Genomic DNA, 18,405 nt, shown 5'->3' with positions numbered 1-18,405 from the left:
TCTCATCTGTTCTCTGTTTACCTACTATAGGTGGGTTGGGAGGAGGGGGTCACAACATACTTTCCTATAACAAATAAAATGCATTTTATTGTTCTTGTAATTCCTCAAAAGCTGCAATGAGGAGGGAAAGTACCAGTTTGTTAAAATATAGCCTACAAATTAAATATAAATGGCTTCCAAGTTAAATTGACTGAATATCAAAGAAAACACAACCAGCCTTCAACATGTCTCAGAACTACAGGATCACAGAACATGAGAGTTGGGGCACAGAGACCCCTACCTCTGCCCAAGAGCCTACAGACACCATTTTTTTTTTACTCCAGTTAGGATACAGGAAGGAGGAGAAAACCTCAAGCTAATGAGTTTCATTAATGTTTAGCAGATTTGGTCAAGGTACACAGATAAGAATGATAGATGAAAATGAACTTTGTTCTTTAATTCTTTGTTGGCACAACTGATCACATGAGTGAGACAGACAGATCTTCCCTATCTCCTAGCTAGGCTTATATTTTTCTGTTCTATTCTCATTACTTCCTTTTTGTTTCCTTCTTTAGATCTACTTGTCTCCAATCTACCTTCTTCTCATGTTGTGAATCCTTCTTATGTAAAGAAATGGCTAGTAAATGGATTCTAACTATTGAGTGGGTCATGGAGGTACTAGTTTTCCTTTGCAAAGTGTGCAGAAAATGTAATTATTCACACCTTTGTACAGAAAATAGTAATCTTCATTTTAAATTTTTGTAAGAAAAATTAAAAAGCAACATCTTTTCTAACCTGAATTTACATTTTAAATATCTTTTCAAATTGATAGGACTGGAGGAAAAAAAAATCCAACCCACTGTCATTGAGTTGTTTCTGACTCATAGAGACTTTATTGGACAGAATAGAACTGCCCATACTTTCCAAGGTAGTAAATCTTGACAGAAGCAGACTGTCACACTGTCACTTCTGCAGTGGCTGGATTATATAATAGGAGGGAGGGGGACAGATTTCTTTTTTTCCTATTTGGAAACTGAAATACCACACTTAGGCTAGTAATCCCCAGGATGATCTTGATAAGAATAATCCTAACATACAGCACTTTCTATATAGCAATCTTTAGTCCAAAATGTTACCTCATTTAAATGCACACAATAATTGTATAACACAGGTACTAGTACTAAATTTATTTCACACATTAGAGAGTGGAGGAATTCAGAAGTTAACTAACTTCCCAAGAGAATTTAATTAGTAAGTAAAACCGAAATTTGAACTCAGACTCCAGCTCTCAATTCCATGCCCTTAACTTCTACATTTCTTAATTTGTTACTCAAATCTGTCTTTTAATCTGGGCGATAATTTAAAATCTGCAGACATACATAACATTGTACAAAATGTGAACACTCCATAGCTACTTAACTCTTGGCTTCCATTCAACTCCAATCATCAAAGACCTCTAAGTGCAAGGCTTTCCTTGTACTTTGTGCATGATTTGGAAGCTGCTTTTGCCCTCACAGAACCTCTCAGGTTAGCTGTGGACTGCCTTGAGCCTTAGTGGCGCGTGAAGGGAGGCTGAGCCCAAGATCTCCTCCCCAAGGCTGTCCTGTGTCAAGCTCTGGCCAGACCACATTGTGTTAGAGCCAGCTTTCTGGCTGGAAAAAGACGCTCATTTGAAGGTTACTGCTTTTGTATTTTAATATGGAATAGTTGTGTTGAAATGTACCCATTTAAACTTAATGAAAATGAGCTATATGCTATTCAGCAAATGTGTCTGAAATAATTGCCTGTACTAACTTGAATATGTAACATGTCTACAACTGATCTCTGAAGATGAAGCTGGCTTGAACAAATCTGAAGAGTACAGATGAGAAGTACGGTGATAGTCTGGAATCATGTGGAGACATAAATACATTTCGGTGGCCTTGCCTAGACTCATGCAGTAACTCCTACTGTCAGAAGCTGAAGAGCTCTGCTGTCATTGTTTAGCATTTCTCGAGCATTCTGCCTATTGTGGACCCTTTAACTTTGTTTTAAAAGAAGTCAGTTTAAAGTGACAGGGTTAGCAGCAATGTTAGGTTGGTTAATAGTGAGATTTGATGGAGCCTTGCAACCCCTGGGTCTCAGTGCTGTTGCTTAGTTACTAAGTAAGCCTGCTTTCCAAGCTGGGCTAAGAATATATGGTAAAATTTCTCTACACAAAGGACATCATGCTTAGTAAAGTGGAAGGTCAGCAAAAAAAGAAGACGACTCTCAATGAGATGGATTGACAAGTGGCTACAAGAATGGGCTCCAAGACAGCAACAATTGTGAGGACGGTGCTGACCAGGGCAATGCTTCATTCTGTTGTTACAGTTTAGAACCAACCTAATCACAACAACAAACAGAATTCACCGGTGGAGGTCTAGAATTAAGTGAGCATTTAAAAGTATTTGGAGAAAAGAACTACATCAATTAGCCAAAATGACAGGGCACACAAGAGATCCTGAACATTCTATTCGCCCCCAAGACTGCTGCATTTAGAAAACACTTGTTCTTTGAGATGTATGTGTATGTGCATTTAGTTTCCCTTTCTTTAGATAAACTTATCACTAATTATCATTTGCAAAAGTAGCATGTATGTGAAAACTGTCAGATGAGTGGCTTTTCAAGCAAAGGTGGATCTTTTTTTTGGGAGCAGACAACATGAAGAGGACCCCCATTAGGACTATGCCGAAAGCACTGGACACAGCCTCTGAAGGTGGGCCATCAAATCTTGGCAGAGTGTTCTGGGCTCCCTTGCTAATGCAAATTAATTATTTCTTAAGATTATTGTAGAAATAAAAGGGAAGTCACATAGGAGAAAATGGCAGCCTAGTAGGGCCAGATATTCAACACAGACTTTTATTAATTTTCTTCTTAGTTTTTTCAGGGTCCTCTGTGAAGTGGGGTGCTATTTCTTAAATACAGGCTCATGTCTATGGCCAGTCTCACAGGCGTTGTACTGTGTTTCTGGGACTCTTTCTCATCATCTGGTAGGCATAGCACCTTAAGTATGGAGAAAGTCAAGATCCACATAATATCCTAATCACAAAACAGCCAAAAAGCACAGATACTGTCACTGTACCACACTGCACACTGGTGAAAAAGAAATCTGGCCCCAATCTCTACAACACATTATAGCAGCAAACATGAAACTCATGACAAAAACTTACTACGAGATGCTACAAATTGCAGTTTGCCATGGGATCTTTCTTACTTTGCACCACAGACTTAAGAAAAAGAAGACAAAACCTAAGTTGACTGGGCATGTCATTGCTTTTTCTTTCTGCATAAGCATAAAATTCATTATTAAATGGAGAAATGCAAAATGAATCTCAAACCAGTATGAGAAACCAATCATCTTCTGATGCACAGCTACGATAAGTGTATTTTCTGAGCACACACACACTCACACATGCAGAGAGGGAATATATGATATAAAGCTGTTAATGATATCGCTACAAAGAGAACAATTTGACAAAAAAATGCCTTACTTTATCACATCTCATCAGTCCCAAATATCTCAGAGACTTGCTGCTCTGTGCAATTAGGGTGGCTCCTTGATCTGTAATTTCTTTACACCATCCAACGTCCACAGTTTCTATTGTCATGCTGTATCGCCCAATGGCTATCAGTGCTGCAAAGAAGGGCAGAGAGAAGGGAAGCAAGCATGAACGTCAGGGCTGCAAAGGAGCTCTTTTTATTATGATGATTTCTCTCATTTCCTCACCAAATTTGTTCCTGAAACACTGTGTGCAAATGAATTTTTGGTAAATGAAATTAAATTTGAAATGCTTTTGGAAAGCTTTCCCTATGACACACCCTGTTACAAAGTGAACAATCATTCTATAAATTTCCATTCATAGGAATGAAACCTCTTATCAGTTTTACTCATTATAAGATTACCTGTGGTTTCAAGCATTTGTCAGTAATAGGAAGACATTAAAATGAATTATGCACATAACATTACCAAAAAAATTCAAATACTAACAAAAATTTACTTAAAGTAACTTTTAATAATTTTTAAAAGAAAAAATAACTCATGTAAACATCATTTTGAGGTGTACTATACTGTATGCGAATTTATTTACTGATTGGCATAATTTTTCCCATCTGTTCATGAACTATAAAATATAATGGTATAAAATATTTTTCACATTAGTCCTCCTTAGGACTGTTAGAAATTAAGAGTACATTATATATACAGTTAAATATAATTGGTACCATGTTAGAATGCAGTAAAGGGAATGCATTTGTTATGGTGAATTTCCTTCCCATATCAGAAGCCTTCCTTCTATTAACATTTAAAATGAAGCCTGTCATCTGAAAACTATGACAGCATCTCTGGTTTCCCTGACTGCTTAGTATTGTACCAGTACTAAAGTGCAGATGGTTATCTCATAATCTAATATGTGAGCTACATATCACTGCAGAGCTACATAACCCATCGTCCTGCCAGAGTGCAAGTGGCTGGTGCACGCATGTGGCTCTTTGCTAGGGAACTCTGATCTGATTGACATACACATCTCTGCGTTTATTGAGCAGAAAAACAGATTTGGAACCTGCAGCCAGATTAAGTTTCTAGTACATTGGTTTGTGAATGAAAACAATGCCACAAATATTAAAAAGGAAGGAGAAATCGTTTGCTAATTATTGCCTTAGCCTAAGATAACATGAGTTTATTTCCATGATATTAAAGGTGGATAGTGTTTCTAAAATAAGCTAGTGCTGTCTTGATTGATAAGAGCAGAGTGAATTACTTGTAAAAGTCAGTGTTAACTCTTAAAGCTCACAGAAAAGAACTCTTAGTAAAAGCTCTTTGCTGATCCAAGCTGGTAATTCATGTTTTTGTTTGTTTTACTATAAGGCTTAGACTCACACATTTAAATATCAAAGCACTTGAAGGTAACCAAATATTGAATATTTATAAAACCAATAATCATATCCCAGTGAAAATGCTAATTTTTTTAAGTTCTTTATGTCACCATTTCTGAACATGTTATTTTGACATTTAACATTTTACAAGGGAGGGGAATATCGGCCAACTACAAAAGGTTTCCTAAAATGATCAGAATAATATTTTTGTGTTCTGAGAATAATATTCTAGGTTAATTCTGAGATGAGGGGATCTTAGGAAATTATTGTTTTCTTCAGTAGTATCCTAATCTTCAGTGGATATGATATACTGAAATGTCCCATGATAAATGAAGGACGTGATATATAAAAGAAATTTCTTTTAACACAAAATGCTCAAACAGTAATTTCAAAAGACGAAAAAGTATAAATTGCAGGATAGCCCAATGTCAGTGGATCAGTGGATTGTGTACAACTGAGTTTTTCTCAGGCATGAAGCTAGAATCTACACTATTGAGAAAAGCATAAACCAAACCGTAAGTTTTCACAGGCCGTTTTATAAGCAAATGAAGCAGCTGCTTATAGGTGTCAAGTATACTTGTTTGGTATTTGTCATTTGTTTCACCTTTTTTCCCAAATTAAAATCAACAAAAATTTAGACAACTGAAGGTAATTAAGAGTAATCACTTTTTCTTTTGACAAAGCTTGAGTATTTATTAAGGTTAGAACTAAATATTCTAATTTTTTTTTCTACCCTAACCTTTCAAACCAAGAAACTAAGTCCCATGCAAATGGTCTAATTTCTTAACTCATTTATTCAGTAGACACCTGACAAGCACTCTAGAGTGACTCGTCTAACCTTATTCACTACTTTGCAATGGGCCAGGCAATTTGGGATGTGTAGTCTCATTTAAACCTCACAATCATCCCATGAGGTCTAATTTTTATTTCCGTTTCAAATACAGAAAACTGAGGCACAGAGAACCTGAGAAACACTATCACAAAACAGTAACCAGGGAGTGAGAAGTCAGAATCTTTCTTTAGGATCAACATCAGAACCACTGAATCAGAAACCTGGGACTAGTCACCTGGAGATGGGTTCTAACATGTGCAGCACAAGCCCAGTGTGGAGTTGCGATGTGACTCGGATCCCAGGCCTGTGCTAGCTCCGGGAGAACACAAAGATAGACTGATTTCAGAAGTGAGTGAGTGTGAGTGAGTGTGTGTGTGTGTGTGTGTGCGCGTGCACACGCCAGGGAGTGAGGATGGTGGAAGTATGAGGGTGCATATGAAGAAAAGGCACATAAATATTAACACTACAGTCTTTCCCTAGATCTTTCCATTTGGAACTCTTCATGTTTTCCCCTCTGACTTGTTCATCCTATGGTTTAATGATATTGCAAATGGTCATTATTGACTTATTAGTTTCTTCTTCTGTCGGCTTCTCCTATTAGAATGATAGCTCCTCTTATCTCAGTGTGCCCAGCACCTAATTTGTGTCTAGTACACAGTACACACTTCAAAACATTAGTTATAAAAAGTTAGTTGAAGACATGCCTGACTATAAGGTCTATTACAGAGGGACGGCAAGGGGCCCTGGGTGCTTCTCACTCCTTGGAGGAGGAAGACCACCAAGGAAAGACTCACAGATGAGCTGAAGTAGGTCTCAGGGAAGAAGAAATAATTCTCTAGGAAAACAAAGGGGTGAGGGCAAGTTAGTTCATGAAAGGAAATGGATTATGTAGAAGAAAGAGGTGACAGAACAGGGGCATTGCAGGCCATTCTGTGTGGCTGGAGTGAAACACAATGAGGAAGTGGTATGATTCATTCACTCCATAAATATTTTTTTCAATGATTAATAGCACTGGAGGAGGTATGAGATTTTTAAAAATCCACCCCCTGCCCCCCCAAAAACAAACCTGGCAAAAACAATCAGAGTTTTTGATGTCATGAAACTGTGACCATAAAAGCAGAGGCTAAAAATGTCTTTTGATTGTAAAACACATACTACTCTGTATAGTTTTAACTCCTTCTCAATAAATCCTGCTCTTGGAATTTCCACCCCCCTTTCTGTTGCTAATAAACTAGCTATGAGATATACAGTTCGGTATAGCCTCAAGTTCACTTCCAATCTCATTAGTAGAAGATGTCTGACATCAGGATGTTTAACACTTCTTGACTTCTTCCCCTGGACAGCAGGAATGGAGATTGTATATGCTGAGTACTTCACAGAGTTGGCTTGAGGTCCAAATGAGAGAATACATGTAAAGAAAGACCTTTGCACTACATAAATGAAATGATTTATTTGCTATCTCCCAAGCTGACATACAGCATTGTAGTTGATACAAAATGAATAAGACAGAAAAGAATTTGGGAAAATAAAAAAGCCCTGGGCAAATGAGTACATTACCTATGCACTTAGTTATTTTGTAACTGCTAGAGTCCTCAACTACCTAGTCTCCACCAGTGATCAGAAATCTCATAGGCTGCACCTGGGCTTCGAGGGCCGTAAACTTAATGCATGTTTACAATCTTCATTAGGGGTTGTTGACACATTATAGTAGTATTTACTAAGCCTTGAAAAGCAATAAATTATGGAAGGCTAATCCTAATTCCAATGTAATTTTAGTATATCTTTTGTATGTACTAAGTGCAGGGAGCTTTGGTGGCCTGCTGGAGGGTCAGCTATGGGTCAGTTCAGACTCGAGTGTACACAACAACAACATGTGCTAAGTTCAACTAATAGAAAATGACCAATATGAAAAATTACAGACTATAAATTCTAGCTCAAAAACCTTTAAATTTATCTAAGATACAAAATAGCAGATTTATAGTCATCTCTATAGGCATATAGATGACAGAAAGTTCAAAAACATTTACATGTATCTTCTGAGAGGGGCAAATGCTCACAATGACAAAGGGTAGAAGCCAATGTAGCCTTCAAACATACAAGGAAAATATAAAGTTGAGTCATAATTAGTGAACTATAAATTAAAAAAAAAACAGCACTGATATAATGTCTCCTCTACTGAACTGGCAAAAATGAATTTAAAAACAAATAAATAGACCTAAAAAACAAACCAACAATCCCATGACAACATATTCTATTGGAAAGGCTGTAAAACACCCAAAGTGCTCAACTCAATGCCCTTGAGTTGGAACCACATCATGGATGATCCTCCAGCAGGTTTTCAAGAAGCTGTAAATCACATGGGAGGAGACTGCCCACCATTTTTCCATGGAGCAGCTAATGAACTTGAATCATCAGAGAGGCATGGGCTGTGAGTTAGCAGCTAAACTCCCTGTTATGCCAGGCCTCCTTGGGGTTCTGAATCCACCACTAGCTCTTCAGGAGAAAGATGAGCACTCTGTGTGTGATCTAAAGCCTGGAAACCCAGGTCAGCTCTGAGTTGGTTCTGATTCAACAGCAATGAGTTGAGTTTGAGTCCTTGACCAAGAAATTCTGCTTCTAGGAATAGGACTGACATCAGGGTTGTGGGGAGACTGAGAAGAATGGGATGGACAATGTGGTCTTCATTGAAACAGATGAGGGAGAAAACTGTTTAAAAGGGATATGTGATTAGCTCTTTTTGTCATGACAGGAGCCCAGAACGAAGGCTGCATAGTGGAGTGGACCTGGGGGGAGGGATTGTAAAACAATGAAATAATTTTTCTTTTACTTTTCCAAGAGGGTAGTGTTCTAGGGGGGAGGGTTGGAAGGCGAGAAAAGTGCAACAATGAATGAAGGGAAATCCAAAGTCTCTGTAAATTTTCATTAAAATTAACAAGAAAAAGGGGGGGGGAATCAGGAGCTTCACATTAAAAAAAAGACAAAATTTCATTTATACAAGTTTATTTACTGGGATATTTTGCAACTTGAAAAATAATGAATGGAAAGAAACTAAATGCCCACATACAATACCATATACACAAAATATTACACAAGTGTAAAAAGGAGGGGAAAAGATCACTATAACAACATGCATGCCGTGCTACTATCTTTTATGTAAAATAGAAGAAATAAATATTCAAGTATCTAATCTTTGTGCAAAAAGAATACAGGAAACAATCTAAAAAGTACAAAGATTATTAATCTACAGGAGATGGGCAAAACAGGAATAGAAAAAAAAGGGGAGAACTCATTGAGAGGTATATTCTGTTCTATACAGTTTCTACTCTCTGAGGAATAATAATGAATAATTTCAACCTAGTTATAAGAAAACAACTAATCCCAAATTGAGAAACATTCTGCAAGATAATTCATCTGTACTTATAAAAAATCATAATCCTAATATATTCAAGAATATTAAATACGAAGGGGAAGAAAGAGGGTATGTGACAGATTGGAGAAGACTAAGGAGATATGAGGAATGCTGTGGCACAGTGATTAAGCACACAGCTGGTAAGTAAAGGCTGGGAGTTTGAACCTGCTGGCTGCTCTGTGGGACAAAACACCAGGCAATTTGCTGCCCCAGATTTCACTCTAGGAAACCCTAAGGGACAGTTCAACAGGTTCTACAGGGTCATGGGAGCCAGATTTGACAGCAAATGACAACAATACAGGTAAACATAGTAACTGAATACAATGTGGAATCCTGGATTAGAATCCGGAACAGACAAAGAAATAAAATGGGGAAAGAAAACAACACCCAAATCAACTAAACAAACAAAAATTCTGGTGAAATTAATACAGGATGTGTAGTAGAGGTGTTATTACTGCTGGTTCAATCACTGAGCATTTGATCATTAGCCATAAAAGTCATTAACATGAGGGGTTGCTGATTGGAGCACATTTTTTGAACTCTCCATACTACTGAAATTCTTCTGTAACTCTAAAATTATTTCAAAATGAAAAGTGATGGGGGACCAAAACCCCTATGAATAACAGTGAACAAGTGAGTGAACTAAATAGGGGACTGAAATTTTCCAACTGAAAATTAGGTATTATTTTCACACTTGAAAGATCTGATATATAAATGTGAGGACTAAAATATTTCTTTTTCCTTAGAGGAAGATGTAATCCATTAGTCATATAAGTACATTAACGAGTGACCTGCATGTGCTATTTTGTCCTTTCCAGTCTATCTTCTGCTGTGAATCTACGTACCTAGAACAAAATCAGAAGAAATGGCCTAGTGCTTGAAAGCACGAGGGTTAAAATTTAGCAGCAGGATTAACATCTTTCATGTAATACTTGGATAAAAGCCATTTGCAAAGAAATGTCTTGGCACAATTACAAAGAGATATATATGAAAAGTGCTCTTCTTTGTGGAAACTACTTAGAAGCTGCAAAAACAAAGACGTGACATATTCAAGAGCCATTTGTTGTGTTCATGGTCTCTGCGAAGGCTCCCTCTATCCCAGCAGGGACAACAGCAGTGGTTCCCAGCCATGGCTGTTCAGGAGAATCACAGGTGTCTTGTCAAACTACAGATGCCCGAGTCACACCCTTGGAGATTCTGATTCTGGAGAAGCTATAAAAGCTCCTGTGATCTGATGTGCAGCTAGGGTTGAGAACCACTGGAACAGAATAACCTACAACTCGGGCAAAGTCAGTCAGCTGAAAACAAAAGAACTAACTTCAAAGGCTAGAAATAGCCTGAAAAGGATGTCTTCTGATAGTTTAAAATAATTTTGCCTCACAAACAGTAGCAGCTTTTAGCAAATAATCCAATACTTTGAAATCTTTATTGTTAATTCATTTGTTTTCATTTCTATTTATTATCATCTATTATATTGTGTCCACAATACTGATTACACTTAATAGTATTTTTCCAGGTTGCTATTGTTTTACAAAAACATTTTGTTTTACTTCATTACATTTATTTTGTATTTATGAAGCAGTTTGCCTAAGAGATTGTTTCATATTAGATATGCTAACATGTTTGTCTCCTCCACTAGACTTTAAAGCAGGAAATGTTTTTATTTAATCCATTGCTATTGAACTGACTTGGACTCATAGTGACCCCAGAGGGCAAAGCAGAAGTGTCCCCTAGGGTTACCATGGCTGTAAGTCTTAAGGAAGCTGACTGTGGGACCTTTCTCCAGTGGAGTGATTGGTGTATTTTACACACTAACTTTTAAGTCTACACTAGGATCCTTGCAGTAGCCAGTAATGAACTCAAACTTATCAACGATAATGAGGTTGGTACAGAACCAGGCAAAATTTTGTTTTGTTATATGTAAGACTGGTGTTATGGATGGGTTCAATTGCATTCCCCTCAAAGTAATGTGTCAGCCTGGCTAGGCCATTATTCCCATATTGAGTGGCTGCCCTCCACTTGGAGATCTAACCGAATTTTCGTCCTTTGTGTGATGTGCTATATGTTACCACTATATGTTAGTGAGGCAGGATTAGTGGGTGTATATCTTAAGTCATTATTTTACAAAGTATTGTTATTAGGTGCTCTCAAACTCCAACTCATAGTAATCTGTTGTTGTTATGTGCCATTGACTGGCCTATGACTCATAGTGACCCTATGTACAACAGCCCTAAACCCTGCTTTATCCTATGCCAATTTTATTGTCTCCGACACACCTGCCCTCATTACCCCAGTCACTGAATCGATCCATCTCATTGAGGATCTTCCTCTCTTGCACTGTCCCCCTCCACCCTCCTAAGTATGACATCCCTCTCTAAGGACTGATCCCTCCTTACAACATGTCCAAAGCAGGTCAGAAGAAACTTCAGAATCCTTGCCTCCAAGTAAAATTAATCCCATGTACAACAGAACAAAACCTTGTCCAATCCAGCTCCTGTGTCAATTCATCTAACTGGGTGTCCTGTTCTCCTTTTCGACTTTGCACCTTTCCAAGCATGATGTTCCTTTGTAAGAAGAGACCTCTCCTGACAATATGTCCAAAGTGTGTGAAACAAAGCCTCACTATCCTTGGCTCTCAGAGGCACGCTTGTTGCACTTATTTGAGGGTAGACTTATGTAGACTTATTGGTTCTTTTAGCAGTCCATGGTATATTCAATATTCTTTGCCAATATCACAAATTAAAGGCTTGGAGTCTCCTTCAGTCTTTCTTATTCATCACTTGTCACAATCAACATTTACAATTCTAGTGTAACTCACATTCCACCCTCTTTGAAGTTCCACCTTTCTAAAAGTCATACTCTTATTCAAGTCATGCCTTACTCAACAATATCCTTGCTTGAGTTAACAACTTTTAACATGTTGAAGAGATTAAAAGGGAGAAAAGAGAGGAGAAGGGCTCTTGTTACTATGGAGAACTTTCTAGAACCAGGACAAATTTGCTGTAAAGACACATAGAGATCTCTAAGGAACACCAAGAATCACAGCAGACAAGATTGAAAGGAGACAAGGGCCTTCCCCCAATGCCTCCAGAACTATAGGAAAATACATTTCTGTTTGCTAAAGCCATTCACTTGTGATATTTCTATTACAGCCCCACTATATAACTAAGACAGCCACTATGAATTGGGGTGAACTTGATGGCAACAAACTATATTAGGAGAAATGACTATCTGAAAATCAAGTATGACTTAATTTTAACAGTTCAAATAATTTTTTGAAATATACTTGTGGGATGATCAACAACTTTTAAGTGTGCAGTCTGATTAATTTTGACCAAATTTACACAACTGTGTTATAATATCCAGCTCAAGAAAAGGAACATGGCCAGCACCCTGAAATCCCCATTCTGTATTCTAGTCATTGTTCTCCTCCACAAGATTAATCATTATCCTGACTTTCAATCAGCACATATTGGTATGCTTGGTTTTGAAATTTATATTAATAGAATAAAATAGTGGCTTTTGTTTCTGGTTTTAAAGTTATCCATTATGTTTGCGAGATTCATCTGTGTTATATGCCATGGTGGTTGCACCATTAACAATGCTGTATATTATTCTACTATAGATGGACATTTGAGTTGTTTCCATTTTTTTTTGTTATTATGAATAATGCTGCTGTGATCACTGAATGTACAAGTATTTGTGCAGACATGTGTTTTCATTTCACTTGGATAAATTCCAAGGAATGAGATTATTGAGTCATATGGTAAGTACATGCTTAATTTTTTTAAGAAAGTGCCAAATTGTTTTCCTAAGTGGCCGTACCACTTTGTATCACCATAAGTAATGTCTGAGTTACGGGGCTGGTTTTTGTGATTTTGTTGTTTGTTTTTTGTTTTTGTTTTTGTTTTTTTTCACATTGTCACCAATACTTAGTATTGTCTGTCTCTTTGATTACAGCCATTCTATGGGGACTGTTTTATGGCACTTTATTTTTCTTTTCTTGTTGTCATTGTTAAGTGCCTTTAACCTAATTCCAACTCAGAGACACACTGTGTATAAAAGAAATATGTTGCTTGGCCCTGTGTAATCATCAAAATAATAGGTATGTTTGAGTACGCTTTTGTAGTCACTGTTGGAACATATTTCATTGAGAGTCTCCATCTTTCTTGTTAATCCTCTACTTCATCAAGTATTATGTCCTTCTCTGGTATTGGTCCCTAATAATATGTCCAAGGCAAGTGAGATGAAGTCTTGTCATTGTTTCTAAGATGTATTATGGCTGTATTTGTTCTGAGATGAATTTGCTGATTCTTCTGGAAGTCTGTACTATATTCTATATTTTTGCTAATATCCTCATTCAAATGTATCAATTATTCAGTGTTCCTTTTACATTATCTAGCTTTCACATGCATATGAAGCAACTGAAAATATCATGGATTGGGTCAGGCACACCTTAACTATTAAAGTGACATTTTTGCTTCCTAAGATCTTAAATCAAAAGGGTCAAACTTGCTCAGCATTTCTTAAGTTGAAGGAGTTGAAAAACAAATTGAAGCCAAGAGTGGCAATACTTAAGGATGCTTTGGGTAGAATGTTGAATGATCCAAGAAGAATTAAAAGAAGATGGAAGTAGTACAAAGAGTCACTATCAGAAGGAATTGGTTGACACAGAAGAATTTCATGAAATAACATATAAGCAAGAGCCAGTGGTGATGAAGGAGGAAGTTCAAGTTGCTTTGAAGAAATTGGCAAAAAAAGGGCCCCAGGAGTTGATGGCATACCAATTGATTTATTTAAAAAAAAAAAAAAAACCAAAACAAAAAACGCTGCCCAGGATGTGCTCACTAAGTTGTGCCAAGAAGTCTAGAGGACAGTCACCTGCCCAACGGACTGGAAGAGATCTATATTTGTTCCCATTCCAAAGAAAGGTGACCCAACAGAGTGCAGAAATTATCAAACAATATCATTAATATCACATGCAAACAAGATTCTGCTGAAAATTATCCAAAAAGGACTGGAACAACACATCAACACACAACTGCCAGATGTGCAGCCTGGATTTAGAAGAGGCCGTAGTACTAGGGATTATAGCTAATGTTAGATGGATTTTGGCAGAAAGCAGAGAGTACCAGAGGAATGTCTATCTGTGCTTCATTGACTATGCAAAGGCTTTTGACTGTGTGGGTCACAACAAGCTATGACTGACTCTGAGAAGAATGGGAATCCCAGAACATTTGATTGTTCTTATGCGAAACCTATGCTTGGACCAAGAGGCAGTCATCAGAACAGAGTAAGGAGACACTGCATGGTTCAAAATTGGGAAAGTAGTCTGCCAGGCATGTATTCTGTCTCCATATCTTTTCAATTTTCATGTAGAACAGACCATTGGGGATGCTGTGCTGTACAAGGAGGAATGTGACATCAGGATTGGTGGAAGATTTATCAACAACCTGCATTATGCAGATGACATAATCCTATTTGCTGAAACTGAGGAGGACCTGAAGTGCTTGTTGCAGAAGGTCAAGGACTGCAGACTTCAATACGGATTGAAGCTCAACATCAAGAAAACAAAGATCCTCACCACTGGGCCAAGTGGCAGCATCAGTATGGATGGTGAAGAGATTGAGATAGTTAATGGTTTAGTTTGCTTGGCTTCACTGTCAACACTCTTGGTACCAGCAGGCAGCAAATCAAGAGATGAACTGCATTCGGAAAGTCAGCTGTCAGGGACCTCTCCAGAATACTGAAGAGCAATGACGTCAGGCTGGAGACAAAGGTATGCTTGATCTGGGCTATAGTCTTTACAATTGCATGCTATGCATTGGAAAGCTGGAGAGTGACTAATGATGATAGAGAATTGATGCCTTTGAGCTGTGATGCTGGAGAAGAGTGTTGAATATACCATCGACTGCTAGGAGAACAAACAGGTTGGTCCTGGAGAGGGTGAAGCTGGGTTGCTCCTTGGAGTCAAGGATTCTGAAGCTTTGACATACTTTGAACATGTTGCAAGGAGGGACTGGTCCTTGGAGAGGGACATCATGTTTGGAGAGTAGAGAGACAGTACAGGAGAGGAATACCCTTGATTGGATGGATTGATTCAGTGATTGAGGTGGTGGGAGTAGGTGTGTTGGAGACAGTGAGGTTGGCACAGGATTGAGAAGGATTTAAGGCTCTTGTACATAGGATCACTATGAATCATAAGCAACTTGACAGCACATAACAACAAACAACAAGATCTTAAAGAGGTCTTTTGATTAACTTCCTGAGTGCTATTTCAATGGATATTCACTGTTAATCCAGGTAAGACAAAATTCCTTACAATTTCCATATTTTCTCCTGTTATCACAATGTTGCTTATTGGTCCAGTCTGTGAGGATTACAGGCAAAACCACACTGAGAGATGTTCACACTCAATTACAACAGAAAGACTGTCAGCTTTAGTCCACCTAAAAAGGCCTCAGAGGGAAGGTTTGTGATTTATTGCTGAAAAAGAAGAAATTAAAAATGCTATGGAGCACAGTTCTTCTCTGGACACATGAGCTACCATGAATTGGAATCAATCTGTTGATAATTGGTCTTTATTTCCTTAAGTATTTATACAATTGCTGATATCAGATAGATCCTGGCTGAAAGCAAAGAATAATCGAAGAATGCCTATTTGTGCTTTATTGACTACACAAAGGCTTTTGACTGTGTGGATAATAACAAATTATGGTTTACACTAAGAAGAATGGGAATTGTAGAACACTTAATTGTGCTCATGCAAAATTTATACCTAGACGCTAATGTGTGACCAAAGCAAGAGAACACTGCATGGTTTAAAATCAGGAAGGGTGTGGGTCAGTGATCTGTCCTTTCTCCATACCTATTCAAGCTGTATGCTGAGAAAATTATTTGAGACGCTAGACTCTATGAAGGAGAATGTAGCAGCAGGATTGGAGAAAACTCCTCAAAAGCCTTCAGTATGCAAATGACACAACTTTGCTTGCTGTAAGTGAGTAGGACGTGAAGCACTTACTGCAGAAGATCAAACATTGTAGCTTTCAATATGAACTGCATCTAAATATCAAGAAAATAAAAATTCTCACTAGTGGACCCGTAGCAAATATGATGATTAATGGAAAAAGGACTGCAATTTTCAACAACTTAATCTTAGTTAGATCCACAATCAATACATTTGATACTAGCAGTCAGAAGATCAGGAGATTTTTTTATGCAGTATTTGCCCTTTATTGACTGAGATATTTCACTCACCATAATGTCCTCCAATGTTACCCATTTTAAATAATATTTTATGCATTCCTTGTTTTTTAGTGCAGCACAGTATTCCACTGTATGACTGACTATACCACACTTCTCTATTCTTTAATTTGTTGATAGGAATTTGAGTTGCTTCCATCTCTTTGCAATTGTGAACAATACAGCAATAAACAAAGGTGTGCATATATCTGTTTGGGTGGCAATTTTGGTTTATTTAGGGTATATTCCAAATAGTGGCATTACTAAGTCAAATGGTATTTCTACTTCCAACTTTTTTAGAAAGTGTCAAACCCCCTTCCATAGTGGTTGCATCAATTTACACTCCCACCAGCAATGAATAAGGATTCCAATCTCTCCATAACCTCAGAAGAATTTACTGTTTGCTGCTCTGTTGAATTTTGCTCTTGTTATGTGGGTGAGATGACAGCTCATAGTTGTTTTGATTAGCATCTCTCTGAAAGCTAGGGATTTTGAACATTTCTTCATGTGTTGATTTGCTATCTGAATGTCTTCTTTTTGCTAGTGGGTTATTTACCTTTTTCTTGTAGAGGTGCTAGAGTATTCTATAAATTTTAGTTATGAGTCCCTTATGAGATATATAATTATACTATATATTTTCTCCAGTCTGTGGCTTTCATTTTTAACCTGTTGGACAAGTTTTTGATGAACATAGGGATTTGATTATTAGAAGGTCCCATTCACCTATTTTGTTCTCTTCTGGTTGTAGGTTTTTAGTTTCGCTTAGAAGACTGTTCATAATGTGGACTAGGGCTTCTAGAGTTCATCCAAGCTTTTCTCTAATGAAATTTATAATTTCTGGTTTTGCTTCTAGGTCCTTGATCCATCTTGAGTTGTTTTTTGTGTATAATGTGAGGTGTGGCTCTTGCTGGAGGTTTCGACAAATTGTCTTCCAACTTTGCCAACACCCTTTGTTAGAAAGGTTATCATTTTCACACTAATTTTATCTCCTGGTCAAAAATCAGTTGAACACAGATATATGAGCTGACTTCTGGGTTCCTGATACTATGTCAGTCACTGTACTAGTACCATGTAGTCTTGACCACCACAGCTGTGTCGTATGATTTGAAATCAAGGAGTGTGATGACTCCTACCTTGTTTCTCTTTTCCAGGAGTGCTTTGATTCTTTGAGGTCTTTTTCCATTCCAAATACAATTGGAAATTGCCTTTTATATCTCACAGAAGAATGCTATTGGTATCTGTATTGGGATTGCATTGACCTTGTAGATTGTCATTGGTCGAACCGTCATTTTCAGTCTTTTGATTTCATGATTGCGACTATCGGTGTTATTGTTACATTCCATTGAGCTAGAACAACCCATAGCAGACTCTAGTGGGTTTTTAGAGGTCATAATTGCATGGAAGGAGACACCTATCTTTCTCTGAAGAACAAATTGTTATGGGCAGAATATGGAATAATTTAGGAAGCATTAAGAGAAGACGGAGGGAGTGCACAGAGTGACTATACCAAAAAGAATTGGCTGATGTATAAGAATTTCATGAAACAACATATGATCAAGAGGCAATGGTGATGAAGGAGGAAGTTCAAGTTGCTGTGAAGAAATAGGCAAAGTATAAGCCCCCATGAATTGACAGAATACCAACTGATATATTTCAGCAGACAGATGCTGTCTTGGACATGCTCATCAGTTTTGTGCCAGGAAATTATGGAGGACAACTATCTGGCCAACTGACTAGAAGAGATCTATATTTGTTTGCATTCCAAAACATGGTGACCCAACAGAGTGTGGAAAGTATTGAACAATATTACTAACATCACATGCAAGCAAAATCTTGAAGATTACAAAAAAACATGGCTAAAACAGTTTATCAACACAGAACTATCAGAAATACAGGCCAGGCTTAGAAGCAGGCGTGGCTCTAAAGACATGATCACCATGGTCAGATGGATCTTAGCTGATAGCAGAGATTACCAGAGGAGTGTCTATATATGTTTCATTGACTATGCAAAGGCATTTGACTATGTGAACAACAACAAATTGTGGCTAAC

The 18,405-nt window shown here is 37.6% G+C and overlaps 1 protein-coding gene across 1 annotated transcript in view; it reads right to left on the bottom strand.

Moving 5' to 3' along the window:
• The window catches only part of FBXL17 (F-box and leucine-rich repeat protein 17), an 809,991-nt gene that overhangs the window by 32,603 nt on the left and 758,983 nt on the right, over positions 1-18,405 (bottom strand). Inside the window, exon 8 of the mRNA XM_006895052.1 lies at positions 3,492-3,634. Coding sequence (XP_006895114.1) covers positions 3,492-3,634 — 143 coding nt within the window. The remainder of the gene's footprint in view (positions 1-3,491; positions 3,635-18,405) is intronic.

This window comes from Elephantulus edwardii, unplaced genomic scaffold, assembly GCF_000299155.1.
Source record: "Elephantulus edwardii isolate Elephantulus edwardi_28Jun2011 unplaced genomic scaffold, EleEdw1.0 scaffold00156, whole genome shotgun sequence".
Lineage (NCBI taxonomy): Eukaryota > Metazoa > Chordata > Mammalia > Macroscelidea > Macroscelididae > Elephantulus > Elephantulus edwardii.
This window is presented reverse-complemented; position numbering and strand designations above follow the sequence as displayed.